At 40.5% G+C, this 13,335-nt stretch overlaps 1 protein-coding gene across 1 annotated transcript; it reads left to right on the forward strand.

Moving 5' to 3' along the window:
* The first annotated feature begins 1,235 nt into the window (after positions 1-1,235).
* Positions 1,236-12,629, forward strand: LOC141001424 (myosin heavy chain, fast skeletal muscle-like). The gene is made up of 40 exons (XM_073472494.1): positions 1,236-1,283; positions 1,839-2,060; positions 2,135-2,278; positions 2,377-2,533; positions 2,627-2,654; positions 2,735-2,840; positions 2,936-3,028; positions 3,114-3,177; positions 3,259-3,357; positions 3,447-3,550; positions 3,680-3,818; positions 3,964-4,082; positions 4,344-4,493; positions 4,593-4,763; positions 4,852-5,152; positions 5,246-5,316; positions 5,422-5,509; positions 5,646-5,763; positions 5,848-5,971; positions 6,628-6,764; positions 6,854-7,109; positions 7,192-7,434; positions 7,518-7,694; positions 7,775-7,920; positions 8,016-8,106; positions 8,207-8,596; positions 8,703-8,829; positions 8,919-9,037; positions 9,118-9,314; positions 9,824-10,007; positions 10,116-10,281; positions 10,403-10,527; positions 10,609-10,917; positions 11,012-11,215; positions 11,333-11,458; positions 11,538-11,708; positions 11,799-11,903; positions 12,002-12,097; positions 12,214-12,345; positions 12,552-12,629. The coding sequence occupies exons 2-40, from the start codon at positions 1,854-1,856 to the stop codon at positions 12,570-12,572; spliced, it is 5,805 nt and encodes a 1,934-aa protein (XP_073328595.1). The 5' UTR covers positions 1,236-1,283; positions 1,839-1,853; the 3' UTR covers positions 12,573-12,629.
* The last annotated feature ends 706 nt before the right edge of the window (positions 12,630-13,335 follow it).

Here is a 13,335-nt window from a genome sequence, read left to right on the forward strand (position 1 = left end):
GGACGTTAACAGCAGGAGTCCTGTAAAATCATGTGCAGCATTAAAACTCAGTAACTTGAAGTAGAATAAATTAAAAATCTGTTCTGAGCTGTGATGGGGCCAAATATGTTTCCTGAAGATGCCCGCTATGCTATCATGGGATGTACCAAAAGTAGTGTGACCCTAATCTGTATAAAAAGAAAATTTATCCACTTGCCTCAGCACAAGCAGGTTTATTTGGGGCAAAAAATTGACAAAACAAGCACAAAAAAAATGCTTGTACCCCAGCCACCAGCATTTCAAAAGCAAACAATTAGATACCATGAAATAAACTGTCATCCACCTATAATGAATTCAATAGCTGACAGACATGCTAGCTATTGAATTTCAAAATGGTGAAATCTTGTATAAATACATCATCACAGATACAAGAATATTCTGCTCAGCCATTTTCATAGCTTAAGCTACTTTCCTAAAATGTATTACAGTGTGAAATAACTACAACAACAACAATAATAATAATAATAATAATAATAATAATAATAATAATAATAATAATAATAATAAATAAATGTATTATTATTATTATTATTATTATAGTTTTCTCCTAGTACTCCTTTGATATTTTAGAGAAGTTGAAGAGAACAGTAGTGAAGTGGGCAATGTAGCACACTCATGGAATGAATCTTAAAAGTGTTAATACCTTAAGATGTGAGTGATAATAACAGCTTATTGTTGGATGTAAACATTTGAATCACATATTCATCTCCTGCTTATTTGGATAGATATACATATATCCAATGTTTTAAAAGACAACAAAAAGATATTTGCTTCAGTTAGGGATTCTCCCAGATTAAGTGCCAGCGAAATTCTTCAAATGCTTTAAGTCACAGCTGTCCTTCTGACCTTATTTGGCACGTTAGCCTGCTTTAAGCTTTGCTTTGTAAGCAAACCAGACTGAATATAAGGAGTCCAAGAAGAGCTTCAGAGTGTGTGGCAGAAGACCAGTGAAGTTCCTGCTTGTGGTGAGGTTATCTGCTGTTAACATTTCAGCAATTTCCTTTTTCCCTCATTACAGAAATTGGTTTACAAAATATGAATGTATGGTTATTCAGTGCACTCCATGAAATTCTCTCACACAACATAAATGCATGTTTTCCTTGTCCCTTTACAACATAATATTGGTAGGCATATTTTTAAATTTTTTTTTACAATTAACGTTTTGTTGTTTCCTGCACTGATGAAAACAATGTTTTCAACAGGATTCTGGAATAAAACATTCTTTACGCAAGGGGAAGGGGAAGGTAGGTACAACTTTTACCACTGATTACTTTTTTGACATGGTTACGTATTTGTATGTTTAATGAGAGGGCAGCACAGTGATGCATTGGCTGGCCTCACAGCATTAAGGTTCTAGGTTTGAGCCTGCTGTACCAGCTGTGGCTTTGCTGTGTGGAGGTTACATGTTCTCCCTGTGCCTGCGCTAATTGGCAACTCTAAATTACCCATAGGTGTGAATGTGAGCGTGAATGGTTGTCTGTATCTATGTGATAGCCCTGTGTGCTGGGTTTGCCCTGCCTCCTGCTCAATGTCAGCTGGGATCAGATCCAACCCCCAAGCCCTCAAAAGGATGAGCATGCTTAGTTAACAAATCGATGGATGTTTAATTTAGGTTCAGGTGCTGTTCACCCTATTCGGATAACAGTTAGTTTTAAATGCAACAACAATCAGTTTGTCAGTCTGAACGGCTTTTACTATGTCTGTCTACTATTCGAAAATATGTCAACTTCAAGTGCTGTTTAAATACATGAATTTAAAACATTGGCCTAACATGGCAATTCTATGTAATTGTGTAACAGACGTGAGCCGCAACCATGAGTACGGACGCCGAGATGGCCATTTATGGCAAAGCTGCCATCTACCTCCGTAAGCCAGAGAAGGAGAGAATTGAGGCTCAAAACAAACCTTTTGATGCCAAAGCTGCCTGCTACGTTGCTGATGCTAAGGAGCTGTACGTGAAGGGAGCAATCATCAAGAAAGAAGGTGGCAAAGTCACCGTCAAAGTCCTGGACACTCAGGAGGTTGGTATCATGAATTCAGTGTCAACTAAGATTAAATATGATCAGTTCTCAATGTGACATCTGTCCTGTTCCAGGAGAGGGTAGCTAAAGAAGATGACGTCACTCCAATGAACCCTCCCAAGTACGACAAAATTGAGGATATGGCCATGATGACCCATCTCAATGAAGCCTCTGTGCTGTATAACCTCAAAGAGCGTTATGCAGCATGGATGATCTACGTAAGACAATCTGCCAAATGAGAAAATAGAAATATTGAAAATGGCTATACTTGTAGTATGAATACAGTTAACTGTTGATTCTCTATGATCACTTTTAGACCTACTCTGGGCTCTTCTGTGCCACTGTGAACCCCTACAAGTGGCTCCCAGTGTACGATATGGAAGTTGTAAATGCCTACAGAGGCAAGAAGCGTATGGAGGCTCCACCCCACATCTTCTCCGTCTCTGACAATGCTTATCAGAACATGCTTACTGGTAAGTCAATAATATAACAAAGTAGTATTTATCAGTATATGAAGTTTCTGTTGCAGGAAAACCTACTTAAGTCCTTTCTTTTTCATTTAACAGATAGGGAGAACCAGTCTGTCTTGATCACGTAAGTAACACATTTGATGACTTTGTGAAAGATAATCAAATATATTGATCAAATAATTAAAAGTCTGTCTCTATACCTAGTGGAGAATCTGGTGCCGGAAAGACTGTGAACACCAAGCGTGTCATCCAGTACTTTGCAACAATCTCAGTTGCAGGTGGAGAGAAGAAGAAGGAATCCAAGATGGGAGTATGTTACTGCATGACAATTACAATTCAGTGTTCCTTGAAAACTGATTATTTTTCCGGTCATTTTCTGATATCAATTCTAAACCTTGATTATAGGGCTCTCTGGAGGATCAGATTATTGCAGCCAATCCTCTGCTGGAGGCCTATGGTAATGCCAAAACTGTGAGGAATGACAACTCTTCTCGTTTCGTAAGTATGGAGGGATTTCTACACATGAAAGAGGTCTTGTTAAACATGATTAGGTGTAGGTTAAAAATGTCTTTGTTCCAAACAGGGTAAATTCATCAGGATCCATTTCCGCACAACTGGCAAACTGTCCAGTGCTGATATTGAGACATGTAAGTGACAATTCTCATAGTACATACAAATGATTGGGATCGACATTTGGCCAGGCTTTAACTTATGAACAACTTTTATAGATCTGCTGGAGAAGTCTAGAGTGACATTCCAGCTTCCCGATGAAAGAGGCTACCACATCTTCTACCAGATGATGACCAACCACATCCCTGAGCTGATCGGTAAACAGTTGTGGTGCACAATCTTAAACCTGCTTACAGTTTTCATTCGGAACAATCTAATAAGCTTGTCATCTCTTTTTGATGTGCAGAGATGTCACTCATTACAACCAACCCCTACGACTTCCCCATGTGCAGCCAGGGTCAGATTACTGTGGCCAGCATTGATGACAAAGTTGAGCTGGAAGCCACTGATGTGAGTGATTGCTTTAAAATACTTAGATATTTTGTTTGTGAGATGCAATATCAAAACTGCTCTTCTCTTGTCTCTAAAAGTATTTTCAAGAGTGATAATGTTTTGTGTGGAAACCTCTTTTGAAAACAGAACGCTATTGATATCCTGGGCTTCACTGGTGAAGAGAAGATGAGCATCTACAAGATGACTGGTGCTGTGCTCCACCATGGTAACATGAAGTTCAAGCAGAAGCAGCGTGAGGAGCAGGCTGAGCCTGATGGCACAGAGGGTGAGTATTGACTGTCAACACAAAGTGAAAAGCTTATGAACAACAGCAGAAAAAATCTTAATCAGACTAGTTTCTGTTAGATTATAATGGAAAATTACAGTCACATACTAAATGAATTGACGGTAAATCACTGAACTGTTTTCAGATGCTGACAAGGTTGCTTACTTGCTGGGTCTGAACTCTGCTGACATGCTGAAGGCTCTGTGCTATCCCAGAGTAAAGGTCGGAAATGAGTTTGTCACCAAGGGACAGACTGTACCTCAGGTAACTGAGATACACCGTATCATTTTTTGTTTTGCATTTAGATTTATCCACTGTCGGTTCATGGCATGAGATGCACTCGTTTTGATTAGTTCCTTGTATGTTAACAAATGGCTCAAAAAAGAATATTAAACTTTTAAGGTTTGATTCTTTTACCTAATTCGCCTCTTTAAAGGAAATTCAAAATAACAGTAATCCATCATTAAAAAAAACAAAAAACGGCTGACTGAATTGAATCATTTCATATTCATTGTTTTTATCCAGGTGAACAACTCAGTGCCTGCCCTGGCCAAGTCTATCTATGAGAGGATGTTCTTGTGGATGGTCATCCGTATCAACCAGATGTTGGACACTAAACAGCCAAGACAGTTCTTCATCGGTGTCCTGGATATTGCTGGCTTTGAAATCTTTGATGTAAGTGTAATTTCCAACAATTCAACAGCCAATGATTTTAATGACAGAACCATTCTTATTGCCTGCAAGGTATTATGCTGAAACTTTGTACCCTCACAGTACAACAGCATGGAGCAGCTGTGCATCAACTTCACCAATGAGAAGCTGCAACAGTTCTTCAACCACCACATGTTTGTCCTGGAGCAAGAGGAGTACAAGAAGGAGGGTATTATCTGGGAGTTCATTGACTTTGGCATGGACTTGGCTGCCTGCATTGAGCTGATTGAAAAGGTAATGATATAAACATTTTGTGATTCTAATTGTTTTTAATTTGACTTAATATATCACTTAATGACATATTTCTTCCCACTTTTTAAAGCCCATGGGTATCTTCTCCATCCTTGAAGAGGAGTGCATGTTCCCCAAGGCCACAGACAGTTCCTTCAAGAACAAGCTGTATGACCAGCATCTTGGCAAAAACAGAGCTTTTGAGAAGCCAAAGCCAGCAAAGGGCAAGGCTGAGGCCCACTTCTCACTGGTACACTATGCTGGTACTGTGGACTACAACATCTCTGGCTGGCTGGACAAGAACAAGGATCCACTGAATGAGTCTGTTATCCAGCTGTACCAGAAGTCCTCAGTTAAGCTGCTGAATCTTCTGTATCCTCCAGTTGTTGAGGGTATGATCCTAACTACAGTATACTCTTAAAGTATGTTTTCATGTAAATTTTGTCTCTTTCAAACAAAACATGTCTACATAAAATTGTCAACAGAGACCGGTGGTGCCAAGAAGGGAGGCAAGAAGAAGGGTGGTTCCATGCAGACTGTGTCTTCACAGTTCAGGGTAAGGTTTAACATTGCAAACTTGGCTATAAAATCGAATCTGAGTGTATACTGAACCGTACAATTGTGACATTTCATGACAAGTCTTATCATTTTGGATCTATAGGAGAACTTGGGCAAGCTGATGACTAACTTGAGGAGCACCCATCCTCACTTTGTGCGTTGCCTGATTCCCAATGAGTCAAAGACTCCAGGTACACAGACAACATAATCTTAATAGATTCTGTGAGGTGTGGTTTTGTATTACTGGTAATGTTTACTTCATGTTGTGCTGCTTTAACAAAGACACTATTCATTCAAAGAAGTAATTGGGTAATGTCTTTTCTACAGGTCTGATGGAGAACTTCCTGGTCATCCACCAGCTCAGGTGTAACGGTGTGCTGGAGGGTATCAGAATCTGCAGGAAAGGTTTCCCCAGCAGAATCCTCTATGCTGACTTCAAGCAGAGGTAACAATTGATATTTTAATAAAACGTAAATACCGACTGCTGTTTGTTTTTTTTCCACACTAACCATTAACCTCTCATAAAAAGGTACAAGGTGCTGAATGCCAGTGTCATCCCTGAGGGCCAGTTCATTGATAACAAGAAGGCTTCAGAGAAGCTGCTTGGATCAATTGATGTTGATCATGACCAGTACAGATTTGGACACACCAAGGTAGGCATCTTGATTACATTCACATAATTCAGTTTTCTTACCAAGAGGGCATGTCATCCAGTCTAATGTGTTTTTTTCTGGCAGAATATCTACATCTTGGTTGTTTTTTAGTCCAACGTTTGTCTATATAATAAAATAGCAACTTGAAAACTGTTTACCGAATTTAAATGATTGTGATAGGAAATAAGAACATAGGCCGAAGAACAAGTAAGGGATCCAGTGAAATAGTACCATCATGTGGCCATCGATGAACATTGCATTTTGCATTGTTACTCTAAAAACAAGGGAATGAGATGCAAAATTATTTCTGCCCTTGATTCTTACTATTGATTCTTATTATTGCTCACCTATTCTGAGTTTGGGAGAAAATACCCTTACTCCACCTAAATAATTCAGTCATATTTTCACCAAATACATTTATAATATGGATGACTCTGCAAAGCTGCTATCAGCCATTTAGCATAATTGTCTTCGGATGTTTACAGCATTTTGATAAAGATCTGAGATCCTGAGAACTGTATCAAACAAAAAAAAAGTTTCTTAATAAAACTAAGGCAGATGATTGCATGGGGTGTGCGCTCACTCCGTCCTTTCTAGTTTAATGTTTGGTATAAAGTGTGCAGACATAAATTAAAATTCTTAATGTTGTTGTTCAGGTGTTCTTCAAGGCCGGTCTGCTGGGTACCCTTGAGGAGATGAGAGATGACAAGTTGGCAGCTTTAGTCACCATGACTCAGGCTCTCTGCCGTGGTTACCTCATGAGAAAGGAGTTTGTTCAGATGACGGAGAGGAGGCATGTTAATACAGCTTATTTTGAGTACACACTGGGAACACCAATAATGAAAATGTACTTTGTCTATAATAGCATCTTCTTGTCCACAGGGACGCCGTCTTTACCATCCAGTACAACGTTCGCTCATTCATGAATGTGAAACACTGGCCATGGATGAAGGTGTATTACAAGATCAAGCCTCTGCTGAAGAGTGCTGAAACTGAGAAGGAGCTGCAACAGATGAAGGAGAACTATGAGAAGATGCAGTCAGACTTGGCTACTGCCCTGGCCAAGAAGAAGGAACTGGAGGAGAAGATGGTGTCCCTGCTGCAAGAGAAGAATGACCTGCAGCTGCAAGTTGCTTCTGTAAGTACCCATCAACAGAGAGTCATGCTTTTCCATGTTTTCAGTGTTGAGTGCTAACATCTATTTTCATCATACAAACTAGGAATCAGAGAATCTGACAGATGCTGAGGAGAGATGTGAGGGACTTATTAAGAGCAAGATCCAGCTGGAGGCCAAACTCAAAGAGACAACTGAGAGACTGGAAGATGAAGAGGAAATCAATGCTGAGCTCACTGCCAAGAAGAGAAAGCTGGAGGATGAATGCTCTGAGCTCAAGAAGGATATTGATGACCTGGAGCTTACCTTGGCCAAAGTGGAGAAGGAGAAACATGCCACTGAGAACAAGGTTGGTAAATATCAATATGTTTAGCATATCAAGTAACATTTAAGGATTACCATGTAATAACAACATATTTCTTGCAAACTTAGGTGAAGAACCTGACTGAGGAGATGGCCTCTCAGGATGAGAGCATTGCTAAGCTGACCAAGGAAAAGAAAGCCCTTCAGGAGGCTCACCAGCAGACTCTTGATGACCTGCAGGCTGAGGAAGACAAAGTCAACACTCTGACCAAGGCCAAGACCAAGCTTGAGCAGCAAGTGGATGATGTAAGTTTACAAACTCACTTGGATTGCTAAGGCAAAATTTGCCTTGAACGTGATGATTTAAAACTTGTGTTACTGTTTAGCTTGAGGGTTCTCTGGAGCAAGAGAAGAAGCTGCGTATGGACCTTGAGAGAGCCAAGAGGAAGCTGGAGGGTGATCTGAAACTGGCCCAGGAATCCATCATGGATCTTGAGAATGACAAGCAGCAGTCTGATGAGAAACTGAAAAAGTAACAATGCTTTTGAATTTGTAAAACAACCACTCTTTTTAAAGTAATGGTCACGATATGAACTCATACTATGTGCTTTACTTATTATTCAACAGGAAGGACTTTGAAGTCAGTCAGCTCCTTAGCAAGATTGAGGATGAGCAGTCAATGGGTGCTCAGCTTCAGAAGAAGATCAAGGAGCTTCAGGTGACACATTTTGTTACATGAAAGAATACCGCATACATTTCCCATTTTTTTTATTAATCTTGAAAGTTTACTAAAAGTAAAAAAAACCTACATTCAATAGGCTCGTATTGAGGAACTGGAAGAAGAGATTGAGGCTGAGCGTGCTGCTCGTGCCAAGGTTGAGAAGCAGAGAGCTGACCTCTCCAGGGAACTTGAGGAGATCAGTGAGAGGCTAGAGGAGGCCGGTGGTGCCACTGCCGCTCAGATTGAGATGAACAAGAAGCGTGAGGCTGAGTTCCAGAAGCTCCGTCGTGATCTGGAGGAGTCCACTCTGCAGCATGAAGCCACTGCTGCTGCTCTGCGCAAGAAGCAGGCTGACAGCGTTGCTGAGCTGGGAGAGCAGATCGACAACCTCCAGCGTGTCAAGCAGAAGCTTGAGAAGGAAAAGAGTGAATACAAGATGGAGATTGATGACCTCTCCAGTAACATGGAGGCTGTTGCTAAAGCAAAGGTACACAATGCATTAAATGGCATTTAAAAACCATAATTAGTATAATAAATAAGGTAAATAGTAATATAAATCTGATTGCTGATGTGATCTCTTTTTTCTTTACCAGGGAAACCTTGAAAAAATATGCCGTACTCTTGAGGACCAACTGAGTGAACTGAAGACCAAGAATGATGAAAATGTTCGTCAAATCAATGACATGGGTGGACAGAAAGCACGTCTCCTGACAGAAAATGGTATTTATAAGTTGTCAGAGAATTATCTGTTGTGTATTATTGAGAAACGGGACACAAACTGATCTGTATCATGATATTTTTCCCACAAGGTGAGTTCAGCCGTCAAATTGAAGAGAAAGAAGCTCTTGTCTCCCAGCTGACCAGAGGCAAACAGGCCTTCACACAGCAGATTGAGGAGCTGAAGAGACAGACTGAAGAGGAGGTTAAGGTAAGAAATCATCAATCGTACTGATAAACTTCATGTGTTATTTAGACATTTTGCACACTGAATATTGTGTCTTACACCAGGCCAAGAATGCTCTTGCCCATGGACTGCAATCAGCCCGCCATGACTGTGACCTGCTGAGGGAGCAGTTTGAGGAGGAGCAGGAGGCCAAGGCTGAGCTGCAGCGTGGAATGTCCAAGGCTAACAGTGAGGTAGCTCAGTGGAGAACTAAGTATGAAACTGATGCTATCCAGCGCACTGAGGAGCTTGAGGAATCCAAGTGAGTCTCATTCAAAGAATTAAATGGCCATCTTGGAACAAATATTTTAAATTGCAGCCCCACTTTCATATGTTCATCTTGATAGTTAAGACATTAATTACCATAATGGCATAAATATAAGATTGTGGTATTTCTAAATTGTTCCACCAAAAGGGTGGAAATGACCCAAAGGCCTTTCAGACCTGTCCTGGAGAACAATGACAGCCAACAGTGTACAACTCTGTTTGGGAGCTATGCAAACTATCTGTGTTGCACCAGTGTTATTCATTCACAAAGAATATCTGCTATTGTCAGAATATAAATGTCTAGTTCTCAAACATAATTAAAGCACCACAAGTAATTGCCAGAAAAATTACTCTCCTAGATTGGGCTGATTTGTTATTTGTATATCCTGCATGGCTTAAGATAACTGATGGGTATATCATGTGTTAAGAACGGGCATTGCAAGTTCTTGTTGCTAAGGCTTAAAGTAACTTTACTGAATGACTAATCACACTTTATTAAAACAGGAAGAAGCTGGCCCAGCGTCTCCAGGAGGCTGAGGAGCAGATTGAGGCAGTGAATTCCAAGTGTGCTTCTCTTGAGAAAACCAAACAGAGGCTTCAGAGTGAGGTGGAGGACCTCATGATTGATGTGGAGAGGGCCAATGGATTGGCTGCTAACCTGGACAAGAAGCAGAGGAACTTTGACAAGGTAGCAACTTTTACATTACGTCATGTGGCCGAACAAAAACAATGGTTTACATATTTATTTATCTTTATATTGCTGCATAAACTGAACTGTATTCATTGTGCTATTCAGGTGTTGGCAGAGTGGAAACAGAAGTATGAGGAGGGTCAGGCAGAGCTTGAGGGATCTCAGAAAGAGGCTCGCTCTCTTGGCACTGAGCTGTTCAAGATGAAGAACTCTTATGAGGAAGCTCTGGATCAACTGGAGACCATGAAGCGTGAAAACAAGAACCTGCAGCGTGAGTTCAACCACATTATACAAGTTATAATGCATTCTACACATGTTTATGTGTTGTAATGAAGCATTTATGTTTAACATTTTGAGGCTTAACAATATGAAACACATGCATCTCTCTGCAGAGGAGATCTCAGATCTGACTGAACAGATTGGTGAGACTGGTAAGAGCATCCATGAGCTGGAGAAGGCCAAGAAGCAGGTGGAGACAGAGAAGTCTGAGATCCAGACAGCTCTTGAAGAGGCTGAGGTACATTTCTTCTTCTTCTTCTTGAAAAAACAAAATAAATCGTAAATTCGAGATTAATATTTAATTATTTTTCATAATTAGGGAACTCTGGAACATGAAGAGTCCAAGATCCTGCGTGTCCAGCTGGAGCTCAACCAGATTAAGGGTGAGGTGGACAGGAAGCTGGCAGAGAAAGATGAAGAGATGGAGCAGATCAAGAGGAACAGTCAGAGGGTGACTGACTCCATGCAGAGCACTCTGGATTCTGAGGTCAGGAGCAGGAACGATGCCCTGAGAATCAAGAAGAAGATGGAGGGAGACCTGAATGAGATGGAGATTCAGTTGAGCCACGCCAATCGCCAGGCCTCTGAGTCCCAGAAGCAGCTGAGGAATGTGCAGGCACAGCTGAAGGTACTGTAAGACATACAGTTGTTATACAGACTATGGTCAGTGCACCTACATTTTGGCATCCACGTAAATATATTTGCTGATATTATTTCACCAGGATGCCCAACTGCACCTTGATGACGCTGTCAGAGCCCAGGAAGACGTCAAGGAACAAGCTGCTATGGTGGAGCGCAGAAACGGTCTCATGGTGGCTGAAATTGAGGAACTTAGAGCTGCTCTGGAACAGACGGAGAGAAGCCGCAAAATTGCTGAGCAGGAGCTGGTGGACGCCAGTGAGCGTGTTGGACTTCTGCACTCTCAGGTGAATGAACACATTTCACATCATTTCTTTAATTATTCAAAATCCAACCAGTGTTTAAACAACATGGGAAAATCAATCATGTGGTGACTTAATGTACTTAATATTATTTTCCTTTAGAACACAAGCCTTATGAACACCAAGAAGAAGCTTGAGACTGATCTGGTCCAGATCCAGAGTGAAGTGGATGACACTGTTCAGGAAGCAAGGAATGCAGAGGACAAGGCCAAGAAGGCCATCACTGATGTAGGTTTACATTCTCTTTGTTCTCCTTTATATCCATCCAAAATCTTATTTTTCAATATTTCAATCTTCTGTCCTCTAGGCTGCTATGATGGCTGAGGAGCTGAAGAAGGAGCAGGACACTAGCGCTCACCTGGAGAGGATGAAGAAGAACCTTGAGGTTGCTGTTAAGGATCTGCAGCATCGCCTGGATGAGGCAGAGAACCTGGCCATGAAGGGTGGCAAGAAGCAGCTCCAGAAACTTGAGTCCAGGGTAAGAAAATTCTGTCAAGATATGTACAGTCAAACTAATGTAAGAAAACATATTTATTCTTAATATTATATACTTGTTTGGCTTGTGAAGGTGCGCGAGCTGGAGACAGAGGTTGAGGGTGAGCAGAGACGTGGAGCAGATGCTGTTAAGGGTGTCCGCAAATATGAGAGGAGGGTGAAAGAGCTCACCTATCAGGTACGGTTACATCAAGATTTTACATGTACAGTACAAACCAATCCAACATAACTACATTGAATACATTTAAACATACAAACCTATATTTTCTATTGCAGACTGAGGAGGACAAGAAAAATGTCAACAGGCTGCAGGATCTGGTTGACAAGCTGCAGCTCAAGGTGAAGGCCTACAAGAGGCAGGCTGAGGAAGCGGTAAGGACAAAACATTTATTTGAAAAAGTTGGAACTTGATACTATGTCATAGTTTTTTTTCATGTATACTAGACCTAGTAGGACTTTTGAACATCTGCCTCTGTCTTGTATTACAGGAGGAGCAGGCCAATGTTCACCTGTCCAAGTGCAGGAAGGTCCAGCATGAGCTGGAGGAGGCTGAGGAGCGTGCTGACATTGCAGAGTCCCAGGTCAACAAAATGAGAGCAAAGAGCCGTGACTCTGGCAAGGTAAATATATGTCGGTTTCGTGAAAAATAACTAAATATTTCCCATTATTCTTTCTGATTTATGTCAGTATGTTAGAACAGTTTCTTAACAGTATTATATTCACCCTATTACACAGCATTAGGCAATACTATAAAATTTACTTTTTAAATGTCACCTAAAGCTAATTAACATCAAACTCACACAAACCATTCATCTGTTTTTTACAGGGAAAAGATGCAGCTGAGTAAAGCACACTGTGTTTCACTGTCTTGAATCATATAATATGATATAATCCATGCTGAAACAATAAAGATTAAACATTTGCTCTTCAACTGTTGTCTGTAATACTTTCATGCCTTTGCTTATCATGAAAGGTTGCTAGAAGCCTGTTCCTTATGTGCAGGGAAAATAACTAGTCAAATCAGTCACACCATAAAGCCAATGTGAACTTGCTATTTCCGTATCACATGGTAAAGGAGAAATCAAATATGACGGTATGTCAGCTGTTCTGTAACAGCTGGTTTTCAGGCGTCTTGACACAACGACAAAAACATTGGCTAAATGCACACATTTGACCATATATTCAAACATAACTCTTGCATGCTTAGAAGTGTGATATGAGTGATTATTGATATCAAAGTAAATGAAACATTTCTAAATTTTAATCGCTCTTTATCACAGGGATTTTTTTTCAGATTACAAATTACAACATCATGTCATTATGTTGGGTGATAGTTTAAAGTGGACATTTCTTGAGTGTTTTTCACATTGCAGGCTCAACACTATTGCCTGTGACATTTAAAAATGATGTTGCTCAACAACCAGTATGGCTGACATTCAAAGTGCAGTGATGTGCATGGAGCCAAAAATGGACTTGAAGCTCTGTCTGCAGAGTCAGTTCACGTGTTAATAGCTTGACATATGAGTGTGAATACCACAGATATATTTCTTATCACAAGTTAGAGATATACATTTTACATTATTTATTTATTACAGAACTATCTACATCGC

The sequence above is a fragment of the Pagrus major genome, chromosome 8 (genome assembly GCF_040436345.1).
Source record: "Pagrus major chromosome 8, Pma_NU_1.0".
In the NCBI taxonomy this organism is placed as follows: Eukaryota; Metazoa; Chordata; class Actinopteri; order Spariformes; family Sparidae; genus Pagrus; species Pagrus major.

Excerpts from the sequence above, each read along its gene's own strand:
- LOC141001424 (XM_073472494.1), top strand. The coding sequence starts at position 1,854 with ATGAGTACGGACGCCGAGATGGCCATTTATGGCAAAGCTGCCATCTAC. Across the intron at positions 11,459-11,537 it reads CCAAGAAGGCCATCACTGAT|GCTGCTATGATGGCTGAGGA; the intron begins GTAGGTTTACAT and ends TCTGTCCTCTAG. Across the intron at positions 11,709-11,798 it reads TCCAGAAACTTGAGTCCAGG|GTGCGCGAGCTGGAGACAGA; the intron begins GTAAGAAAATTC and ends TGGCTTGTGAAG.